The following is a 12,175-nucleotide window of genomic DNA, read 5'->3' on the forward strand; positions in this document are numbered from 1 at the left end:
GTAACTGGTAACACGACACTGGCATGCGCACCATGACATGGTAGATCTACTGAGTCTGTACGACTGTAGTCTAGATCTACATGGTGACGGTGATTGCGGTAGGACCATGATGACGATCTCCGAAGTCTGCGCCTCGGCGGGGCGGAACTGTCGAGCTTCTGGGCCCAGATGGGGTGCGTCCGTAGATCTACGTCGGATCTTCGACATCACTGCGACAAAGTATGTAGACCTACAAAATAGTCCTGACTTGTAGCTTGAACCAGGGAGTCGTATAGACCCGGTATACGACTCCCTGCTTGAACTAGCTTCTTCCGTACCACAAACCTCAAACCCCACTAATGGCACCATGGCATGGGCATGGACTCTTCAAGTTCAAGTCTTGCCATGATGAGTATCATGCTGTATGGCGTTGAAAGCTTGCCATTATTCTAATCAGGAAGTCATAATTATAAACCGGGTATACGACTCCCTGCTTGCCATGCCATGCCGTGGACATGGTAGATCTGCCAGTACAGTCAGTCTACAATCATGATTGTACATGTATGTACAGTTGTACCCTGATCATGACATCGGTGACCATGGAGACGTGTTGTTGAGTGTCGTCTCACTCTTTTTGAACGTGACTGCCGTAAGTAGCGTGTACGTGTGTGCATTCACGGAGCTCCGGAGCTAGCTGACAAAGTGACAGGGCCAAGTGCGTTGCCGCACACCAACAGCTTTGTTTTGAATGGACTGGATCATGGAGGTGGATCTTCGCAAGAGTCTCGGGTTATACTCGGGAGTTTGACTGTACTCTTGTCGACACTGATTGTTGTTCCGTATCTCTGGAAAGCATAGGGATCGAATCACTTTCAGCGGACCACCTCCTTCATTGATTTATCAGTTTTGACGCCAGCCATTGGATAAATCATCTCATCGTGACCCCGTACTGTCACTAGAATGCCGTTCGTGTCCGCCACGGAGAAGTGGATATGCCAGCGAGTGGGTATCTCACATGCCGAAACCGGTAAGTGGTCTATGTCTAGTTGCAGCATTGCTTGCGTACTAGTACTTTGGACTAGAGTCTTCGTGGCTGAGATTTCCCGACAAGCACCAAAATAATACCTTGGTGGTTACATAATTATGCATTCACCTCCAGTCCAGGGCTGAACGCACACGCACGTAGCCTACGACAAAGCACCCAGTGAAAAAGAGGTTACCACGAGTAGTACTGCCCTACCACACTGTCAGTACATCTCAAAGGATGTCGTACATATACATGTGTGATGTGTGTCCGGGGGGGGGGGGGGGGGGGGAAGAGGCTGCAGCTTTTACAATCTAGGACAGGTTTAGTTCCCAAGAGAGTCAAGACAGATATCAGACACGCTGGGAAACATTGGGCCGACATGGTCTGCCTGCCTTACCGCTGCATGTGGTCTTCAAGTACGTTCATAGCGGTTACAGGATGACCAGAATTACATCATCCAATTGCATGGCAATAGGCACCGTTCACCTGCGCAACCCGGCATAAGCAGTCAAATATAAGCAGTCAATATAGCCATAAGGAGTGAAATATGCAGGATTAAATTATAGTATAAAAAACCTCCAGCCATTTGCGGGTTCTAAAAAGCAGCTAATCACTCATATAAAAAAACCTGGTGCTATAAAAAAACCGCTTTTTAGGAAAAAAACAATCTAGCATGGTAATACAGAACAAAAACAGCACAAGGAAAAGAAAAACTGGAATAACGATAATAATTACAAAATTGAACGACACGAAAGGCAGAAAGTGGAAGTGAGCACAAATAAGCTTACTCCGGCAGAAGTGAAGCGTAGTGTGGAACCATACAAACTGAGTCACCTTCTTCACATTAAGTGTGGTTGACGCATCGGCGAAATACTCCTTTAGGAGAACCCAATCATTATCAGCAATACTATCCTTGTGGACAACAGGAGCCTCCAAACCAGTCCGCTTCCTCTCTTTTAGCACAGCATCCAAGAGTTTGTTGGGCCTGTTGAAAGCCGGATCTTGCAGGCTGATTCCTCGCTCTAGAGAATTCAGGTGGCGTTGAAATGCCCCGCGAGCAGCTATCATACTTGAACGATTGTACTCGGATTTGTCCTGCTTTTTAGCCGAGCAGTAGAAGTCTTCGAGCATGCCCCGGCAAGTTCTCCCTCTGTAACATTTTTTCCAGTCGCAAGATTTGCTATCCGTTTGCAAGAAATCGGAAAAAACAGTCAACCAGAATTCCGTTGCCGTTTTGGTTGACTTCGGCACTGCGCCCTCCAACAGCTCGTCTTTCCTTGCGGAACTTACAGGTTCAAAACGCGAAGACTCAGCCATAGTTCTTCAAAAGCAAAAAAAGTTACAAGGAAATGAAAAAGGCAACTTTCTTGCTCAAGGAATTACAAGGACTTACTGCGCATGCATCCCCCTTTACCCAGACGTATGTAAGTCATGTGCAAAGAAAAATCGTTTTTTTATACTATAATTTAAATAGAATATAGGGCTATGATCGTTTGGTCGGATCCAGATCCAGATCCAAATCTCAGATCCGTCGGATCCTTCAGAATCAACCGAACACTTTTTTGCGGACCTTGGCTGTTGCCATGTTGACGAAGTAAAAAATGGCGCTGAAAGGTCACCCAAAAAAGGCAAAAGTCGTACTGATCGCCCGCGTCGTACGAAAAGTCAACAAAAGTCCACTAGACGTACGACAATGAGTATAAAAATGATTTTTACCCACCATATACGCACAAAGGTCACATTTGGATCCGATGGATCCAGTCAACCCTGCTCCCGGGGCAGGGTTGCTCGGATCCAAATCCGAAGGATCTGGATCCGGATTCGACCAATCGATCATTGCAGATCCAGTGGATCCGATGGATCTGGATCTGGATCCGACCAAACGATCACGGCCTAAGCTTCGCCCTCGTGTTTACGGGAAAAAAAACCTCGGTAAAAAACCTCGGCTTCGCCTCGGTTTTTTGCCTCGGGTTTTTATTTCCCGTAAACACTCGGGACTCAGCTTATATTCTATACATATTTGACTGCTTAGGACTGCTTAGGTATAGCAAAAATCAATGGGAGTCAATACTAAGAGAGTGATAAAGGTCCATATTTTGCTTTATCGCCTTCTTAGTATTTGACCCCACTAATTTCCCTGATACCTATAGTCTGTTTCAAAAAGATTTACAATCAGGTTTGGGTCTTAAAAAGTATGAAGATAAGGGAAATTTGGACAACAAAGTACATAGAATGGCTTGTTAGGACACGGCAAATTGTTCTGTGAAGGTTTCGGAACAATTGGACCAACCGTTAAGGAGTTAGAATTTCGGCCAGGTTTCCGGCCTTTTCCCATGGTTTACAATTTGCCCAGGAAGCCAGTATCGATTTTTTATCAAAACCCACGATTTCTCCTTTCCTTTTTGGCCTTGTGGTTATGAATGCTGTCTGCTGACCGTGAAGTTGTGAGTTCAAATCCCAACCTATCCTCAAGTCAAACTTTTTTTCATTGTTTTGGTGATCAAGCTGGTACAAGACAAAGAAGATGGCTGCACCAAACGACTTGTTGTTGGAGGTCGCGCTTCCTGCCGAACTGACTGACACTTGACTGGCTCACGCCATGTGAACACACCCACAACACTGCAATGGTGTGAGTGAATATGGAAGTCATCGCGCTGTAGCTTTTCGAGATTTATTTTTAGTATTTCAAGATCGCCAATTTATTTGAATTTAGCAGTCAACGCCGTCTTCTATCAGCGTTCACAAGCGTCTGTTTTTCTCAAAATGTCGTCGAAGTCACACGGATAGCTTTGCCAAGTCATGGCCTTGGGAATGAGTTCGTGTCGATGTCGTTTTCGTCACACGGTGAGTGAATTGCATCGCAGCTCAAAGAAACTATTTTGGTCACAAAACGGATTGGGACACATGCCGCTCGTCAACATTTACAACACTTTCGTTTCGACATGTCCTCTCTGACTCCATTATCGATACGAAGAAGAACTCGTTTGTTGTAAACCAGACGTGATCGTGAGTGAGTTGTCATTTTTCCTGCTTTCGCGCGGAATATTTCTTCGAGTTCACAGTGAGTTTTTCCAGGCAGCGCTCGAGTGCTCATACGGTAAGACGCCAAACTCCGCGGGCGATCGCCAGGGTTGTAAATCTTTTTGAAACGGACTGTAAGCGGTCAAATATATCGCGTATTTGACTGCTTAGTCAAATACACGATATATTTGACTACTTATATTTGACTCCTTAGAACTTCTTGGACTTAGAAATTTTCTCTCCAACTTAGAAAAAGAAATTTTTGAAGAAAGCAGAAATACACAAGACGGGATTTGAACCCACAACCATGTGGATCTCAGTCACTCTTCCTTACCACCCAGCCACTGTTCTACCGATGCTGAACCTAGTTTAAAGGGGAACTCCACGAAAAAATGAAAATTTGATAGCCTGTAGAGTTTCGGGCGCTGAGTCGAATGGTCTTGGTCCGAAGTCTCTACGACGAAGCGTTCTTGAGATATTTCACTTTGAAATTGCAAAAACGGGGGCCGCGCCCTGACGTCATGCGGCCATTTGGTTACATCATCACGGGCTGCCTACGTCATTGTGGCAAAGTCGTTTCTCTTCGCCAGTCTACAAGCACTAATTTTAGTTGGTATTTCAAGGGAAGATGGGCGATTCCGAACAATCCTCTGTCCCCAGCAATGAAGGCAGCGATGCTGAGGCCAGTGAGGACGACCAACAGCCCACCGCCGCGTATGGTTGGGGCAGGGAGCCCAGATACTCTGCTGAGGAGCTGCCATCGCGTGTAACAAATGTGGAGGAAGAAGATGCGTCAGCAGCTGCGTCCGACAGAAGACGAGTAGCTTGGCCACCAGAATCTCGATTCGTTTGGTACTCCGACTGGTGCGAGCGTGGACAAAAGTGTATAGCCATGCCCAGCCCGCGGGAATGATTTTGCTGGTAGGATGCTGCCGTCGCTGTCGACAAGACGGCCCAAGGTTTCTTGCGTAGCGGACCTCGCAGATTACGAGATCGTATCCTTGCATTAGGCTGTGCTCATCACTGCTCTTCGAGGTTATCTCGACATGCAGAAGCCGCCAATGCCAGTGACAGAAGAGTCTGACATTAGGTAAGCCTCAATTAGTTTGCCTTGACTTGTCTTGTGAGGATCGCGTATCAGCATGATACACTTATTCTTATTTTTTGGGGGAAATTTATTGTTGTCAGGCGCACTACAGTAGGCGTCGCACAAGAAAGACATTGTACTGGTAGTTATCACAAGTTTCATGCATGACACAAACAAATTTCTCTTTGCTCCGAGTATGTCTTGACTTATCTTGTGAGGATCGATGCGCGTAATGTTTTGTGTGTAACTAATTATTGTTGTCAGGCATAGCACGAACAACGTTGTTCTGTACTATAGACCGTGCTATCACAAGTTTTCATGCATGACTCACATTTGTCTTTGTCATTTTCCCTTGGATTGGTACAAGATCTACAAAGTATGGTAGGTAGTGTTCTGTTGGTGAAGAGAGCACTACACACAGTTTATGAGCACCATGGGTGCATTAATTTTGATCACACCCGAACCCATACTTTATCGTTTCAAGCGATAGACTTTGTCAATAAACTCGTTTTCTAGTATACCATGGCATAGAGTTGGTGGACAAGCCGTTGATTATTCACTCTCATTGTAATATCAAAAAGTATTCTTTCTAGACCAAAGAGTGGTATATTTGATAACATTTAATAACGATAGAAATTTTTACGATACTTCTCCAGACGTTTCGTTGTTCTGAACAACATCGTCAGTGGATAAAATTCAATTTCTATCGTTATTAAATGTTATCAAATATACCACTCTTTGGTCTAGAAAGAATACTTTTTGATATACCATGGCATGCAACGTACAAGCGTGGGGTCAAGAAAGCGTACACCAAAATAATGCACAAATTCTGGCAGGAGAGTAAGAAATCTGTACTTTCTGACCAAGACATCTCTGTACTAGTAGGTAATCGAACGCGTCCTAATCAGTATTCATCCCCCAGATCATTGGAATTCAATTTGAAATCAGCAATTATGGTAAATTCTACAAGACCCTCCATCTTTGTACCAGTGGACACTAAATTAGTATGGCGCGCGCACTGAAAGTGCAGGTAGGTACCGGTAGGTGCAATACAGCGCATATGTAGAGTAAATGAGTATTTGACTATAATAATTATTACGGCAGAGCAATGTGGTATGTGTACAAGCACTCATCATACACATTCCATATGACATTCTGTGTTTGTGTAGATCTCTACGCTATGCGGCACACAGGCAGTACACACTATGTACACGGCAAATTGGGCAAGCACGTTCGTTGTCGTCTTCCAGCCTGCGTTGTGAATACCATCAGGCAAAGATATCCAAATCCTGCACCACCTCAGCCTTCTCAGGAGGCTTCCACCTGGAATTTGGCAGGGAAACACGCTTCTCCAAGGCAGGAACATGGAAGTTGCCATTTGCAACCGCTACCACCTCACACATGAGCTTGTCAACATACTCATAGCTCTTTCTGTCGTATAATTTTCTATTTGGCCACAGTCTTCTTTATGCTTTGAGAACTGGACTTTATACCTTCCTATCGCGGTCTTTTTGGTTGTGCTGTGGCGACGGTTGACATTGACGTCGTCAAGAGCTGCGAGATGTGCGTGTCCAATCATCCCCAGAATTGAGAAACGAATGCGTTTGAGAATGTAGTTTGGCATGACACTGTGATATACCTGCATGGCAAAAAGAATGTGGAGAAAACACACTTGCTTAGACAATATACTGCTGTATGAGAAAATGGAAACTTCACCGTACAGGACGACTCTTGTTCTCAATTGCATTGTTCGTTTCATTCCCTGTGTTGCCCATAAGAGACGGGAGCAAAAATGTTGCAGCAGATGTTTGTTGTCTTCTGGCGTGGAGTGGCGGCGTCATTAGATGTACACATAGTCATTTCACTAAGTATACCACTACTACAGCATATGTACTATCCTTAGGCTAGCGTGCGTGCGAGTGAGTTTGAGTATGTGGGTGCGTATGTGTGTGTGTTGTTGTGTTTGTGTGTGTGCACGCACGCGCGCGCATGTGGGTGATGGTGTGAGTGCATGTGTATAATATGTGTAGTTCCCACTGTATTCCTTGCACAATAGGTCTTCACTTACTTTTCTTTCGCATACAACCAGAACCCATTCCTTGTTCGAAATTAGATTTTTTTTGGCCTGGTGATCCCGCAAGCGTGGAACTCGGAGTGTAATATATTTTTGTTTCAATTTACTTGCACTATTCCAAGGCTGTCCAGACTTCTAACAACTGCTCTGAGTGATATGGTATTCATGCAACCATGCCTAGAAGTAGGGTAGCTGTTATAAATAGAGACATATCCACGCAATCAACTTACACTGGTTCAGTTTGGCAGGATTGGTGAGACAGTTCGTCGTGCATGCTGCCTGCACATCGCAAGCAAACAGTTCTGTAACCTTCGTACTTGCTGGGGGTCTGTCTGTTTGCGTCCCAGTTGATGACAGATGTGCACAGTTTGAGTACTGGTATGCGCAAAGTTACTGGGGTAATATCGTTCATCAGCTAGCTGCAGTCGGAGTTGATGGGGTGATGTACTCTTCTGATCCTGATGGGACGTATCTCGCCCTGCTTTCTCAGTTGCAGCTTGTTGAGTTCGCTTTGCTGGAGGCTCACGGTTCGGAGGGCACTGGTACACTGATGAGGGCTTTCCTGGACGGCGTACTCGTCAAAACTCAGCTCTCAAGTCCCTCTGGATCATAAATGCAGCGAGCAAACATAGCTCGTGCTGCGAAAATAGGCTTGAAATTTTCACGACGCATTGCAACATCTCGGCGCTTTGCCAGGTCTCCATCCTTTGGGAATTTGAGAAAACTAACCCCAGGAGGATGATGTGATACTGGCACAATCAACAACACAACAATTTGGCATTGCAGCGGCTCAGGCGACTTGGCAAACTACTTTCTGAAGTGACTTTCGTCCTGAAGAAAGTGAGATTCAAAATCCAAGTATTTTCGCACATTGCCACAATGACGTCACACATACATTGGTATGGGGCGTGGCTAAAATTGAAATATCTCAAGAACGCTTTCTCGTAGAGACTTCGGACCAAGACCATTCGACTCAGCGCCCGAAACTCTACAGGCTATCAAATTTTCATTTTTTCGTGGAGTTCCCCTTTAAACAATGACCTTGATCCTGCAATGCCGTACAATGCGGTATATGCTATAGTATAATACTAGAATTACAAGGATATGTCGTATATGAAGAGAAACTATTGCGTGGAGAACACGATAAATAGATTATAGACCTCATAGTTGGTCTATACAGGATATATAGACCTCGTAAAAGACCTCGGGGGACCTCGGTCTTTTACTCGGTCTATATATCCTGTATAGACCTCCTAACCGGTCTATAATCTATACATATTTTAGATTTTTAGTCCATATTGATATGGACTAAAAATAGTTTGCTTCTTTTTCTTCTTTTCCTTTTCTTTCCGACTTCTCTACTCTTTTCCTTGCTAGCCGTGGTTGGCTATAAAAACCCTGCCATCGCTACGCAACGTGGTCATTGGCTGGCGCAGCCATGTATTGCTTGGAATAAAACTAAACACCTAAAAATCTATTTTAATAGTACATTAAAATGTATCTATGAGTGCATGACCCGATGTGCATTCCGTATCCATGGTGATGTGTGCCACTGTGCAGTTGACGTGACTGTCTTGACACTGCCGGGCAGCTATCGGGAGAAGATCTGCGAGCTCAACAGGTCATTGATCAGTTTCACGTCGCTACGGAAACTGGACTTGTCGAACAACGCGCTGACTAACCTGGATGTAAGATCTGAACACAGCAGGGTTTTTTTGTTTTTGCTTTTGCTTTTTGTTATTTGAAAGAGAGTCGAACAGAAAACAAAATACTTTTAAAACTCAGCATGCAGAGAATGAGCGCACACGGCACACACCATATGTGCATGCAATGCCATTTATTTTTTTGGGCAAGAAAAAAAGCTACAGCAATGTACATGTACACCAGGAAGTTGTAGCACACACGGGGAGACGACACAAGCGACAGTAACGCTGAATTGGATTGGATTGGTTTATTTGATGTCGAAGAACAAACAGGCAGTGTTGCCTTATCACGTGAGATCGACTACAGGCACACAAAAATAAGGAAAAGGAAAAGATTTAAAGAAGAAAAAAGAAAAAATAGAGTAGGGTTTAAGACAGCTGAATCATTGCAGGTTTTGAACCCGGGCTGCCCATTACAGGTGCCTTTGGGGCAGAGCCGATCTACATACCGCCACATAATTATTTTTGGCATCGTAGACTGACTATTCTTCACCCGTCATGTAGTAATGACATCGACATGCTCTCATTAATTTTATTCTCACGAGTTGTTGTTGCTGTTGCTGCTGCTGCTGCTGTTTTTGTTGTTGTTGTTTTTGCTGCTGCTGCTGCTGCTACTGTTGTTGTTGTTGTTGTTGTTGTTGTTGTTGTTGTTGTTGTTGTTGTTGTTGTTGTTGTTGTTGTTGTTGTTGTTGTTGTTGTTGTTGTTGTTGTTGTTGTTGTTGTTGTTGTTGTTGTTGTTGTTGTTGTTGTTGTTGTTGTTGTTGTTTTGCTTTCTTCCATGTGGACATGTGCACACACCATGTCACTGGCAAAGGGACTGGATCGACTGACGGCGCTGGAAACACTCAACCTGTATCCTCTTGGCTATGGATGCACACACGTACACGTAAACACACACACACGTACACCCATGCACACACACGTACACATAAACACACACACACGTACACCCATGCACACACACGTACACGTAAACACACACACATACACGTAAACACACACATGTACACGTGAACACACACATTCACGTAAACACACACACTTACACACATGCACACACGTACACGTAAACACACACACATGCACACACACACACGTACACACATGCACACACACACACACATACACGTACACACACGTACACGCACACGTAAACACACACACGCACACACACACACACAGATGTGCTTCTTCAGCAGGCACGAAGGCAAAGCTGGTCAACAAAGACCAGTCCCGGCAGTGGTGCAGAGAGCAACTTCAAATCTCTATTCTGAATCCTCTATTTGCATGATTATAGTTCCGATTTCAAGCCAAAGATCTGTGGACTTTGTATGTGTCGGTCCAAGGAACTACAAGTTACGCTATAATGTCCACTAACACCACCAGTTACTAAACAATCAGCTCATGCGATAACATTGCACGACACTGACCGACGGTACTGACGTTCGTTGTAGAACATCAGAGTACCCTCGGTCAGTGTCGTGCAACTTGTTATCGCATGAGCTGATTGTTTAGTAACTGGTGGTGTTAGTGGACACAATAGCGTAACTTGTAGTTCCTTGGTCGTTTTCTTCTTCTTTTCTATATACATGTAAACCATACAGGTACAGTAAGTCTTATCAGAGTATGTCCCAGGTAGACTAGAGTATGTCCCAGGTAGACTAGAGTATGTCCCAGGTAGACTAGAGTATGTCTCAGGTAGACTAGAGTATGTCCCAGGTAGACTAGAGTATGTCCCAGGTAGACTAGAGTATGTCCCAGGTAGACTAGAGTATGTCCCAGGTAGACTAGAGTATGTCCCAGGTAGACTAGAGTATGTCCCAGGTAGACTAGAGTATGTCCCAGGTAGACTAGAGTATGTCCCAGGTAGACTAGAGTATGTCCCAGGTAGACTAGAGTATGTCCCAGGTAGACTAGAGTATGTCCCAGGTAGGACTAGAGTATGTCCCAGGTAGACTAGAGTATGTCCCAGGTAGACTAGAGTATGTCCCAGGTAGACTAGAGTATGTCCCAGGTAGACTAGAGTATGTCCCAGGTAGGACTAGAGTATGTCCCAGGTAGACTAGAGTATGTCCCAGGTAGACTAGAGTATGTCCCAGGTAGACTAGAGTATGTCCCAGGTAGACTAGAGTATGTCCCAGGTAGGACTAGAGTATGTCCCAGGTAGACTAGAGTATGTCCCAGGTAGACTAGAGTATGTCCCAGGTAGACTAGAGTATGTCCCAGGTAGACTAGAGTATGTCCCAGGTAGACTAGAGTATGTCCCAGGTAGGACTAGAGTATGTCCCAGGTAGACTAGAGTATGTCCCAGGTAGACTAGAGTATGTCCCAGGTAGACTAGAGTATGTCCCAGGTAGACTAGAGTATGTCCCAGGTAGACTAGAGTATGTCCCAGGTAGACTAGAGTATGTCCCAGGTAGACTAGAGTATGTCCCAGGTAGACTAGAGTATGTCCCAGGTAGACTAGAGTATGTCCCAGGTAGACTAGAGTATGTCCCAGGTAGACTAGAGTATGTCCCAGGTAGACTAGAGTATGTCCCAGGTAGACTAGAGTATGTCCCAGGTAGACTAGAGTATGTCCCAGGTAGACTAGAGTATGTCCCAGGTAGACTAGAGTATGTCCCAGGTAGGACTAGAGTATGTCCCAGGTAGACTAGAGTATGTCCCAGGTAGACTAGAGTATGTCCCAGGTAGACTAGAGTATGTCCCAGGTAGACTAGAGTATGTCCCAGGTAGGACTAGAGTATGTCCCAGGTAGACTAGAGTATGTCCCAGGTAGACTAGAGTATGTCCCAGGTAGACTAGAGTATGTCCCAGGTAGACTAGAGTATGTCCCAGGTAGACTAGAGTATGTCCCAGGTAGGACTAGAGTATGTCCCAGGTAGACTAGAGTATGTCCCAGGTAGACTAGAGTATGTCCCAGGTAGACTAGAGTATGTCCCAGGTAGACTAGAGTATGTCCCAGGTAGACTAGAGTATGTCCCAGGTAGACTAGAGTATGTCCCAGGTAGACTAGAGTATGTCCCAGGTAGACTAGAGTATGTCCCAGGTAGACTAGAGTATGTCCCAGGTAGACTAGAGTATGTCCCAGGTAGACTAGAGTATGTCCCAGGTAGACTAGAGTATGTCCCAGGTAGACTAGAGTATGTCCCAGGTAGACTAGAGTATGTCCCAGGTAGACTAGAGTATGTCCCAGGTAGGACTAGAGTATGTCCCAGGTAGACTAGAGTATGTCCCAGGTAGACTAGAGTATGTCCCAGGTAGACTAGAGTATGTCCCAGGTA

The 12,175-nt window shown here is 45.0% G+C and overlaps 1 protein-coding gene and 1 long non-coding RNA gene across 2 annotated transcripts in view; both read left to right on the forward strand.

Annotated features, from left to right (window-relative positions):
- The first annotated feature begins 833 nt into the window (after positions 1-833).
- Positions 834-12,175, forward strand: part of LOC135810319 (centrosomal protein of 72 kDa-like) — a 29,304-nt gene continuing 17,962 nt past the window's right edge. Inside the window, exons 1-3 of the mRNA XM_065323808.1 lie at positions 834-1,006; positions 8,749-8,876; positions 9,706-9,743. Coding sequence (XP_065179880.1) covers positions 940-1,006; positions 8,749-8,876; positions 9,706-9,743 — 233 coding nt within the window. The 5' untranslated portion in view covers positions 834-939. The remainder of the gene's footprint in view (positions 1,007-8,748; positions 8,877-9,705; positions 9,744-12,175) is intronic.
- On the forward strand, positions 4,449-6,612 carry LOC135810310 (uncharacterized). The gene is made up of 2 exons (XR_010552313.1): positions 4,449-5,117; positions 6,284-6,612. It is a non-coding gene; the product is annotated as an uncharacterized LOC135810310 (long non-coding RNA).

The sequence above is a fragment of the Sycon ciliatum genome, chromosome 1 (assembly GCF_964019385.1).
Source record: "Sycon ciliatum chromosome 1, ocSycCili1.1, whole genome shotgun sequence".
In the NCBI taxonomy this organism is placed as follows: Eukaryota; Metazoa; Porifera; class Calcarea; order Leucosolenida; family Sycettidae; genus Sycon; species Sycon ciliatum.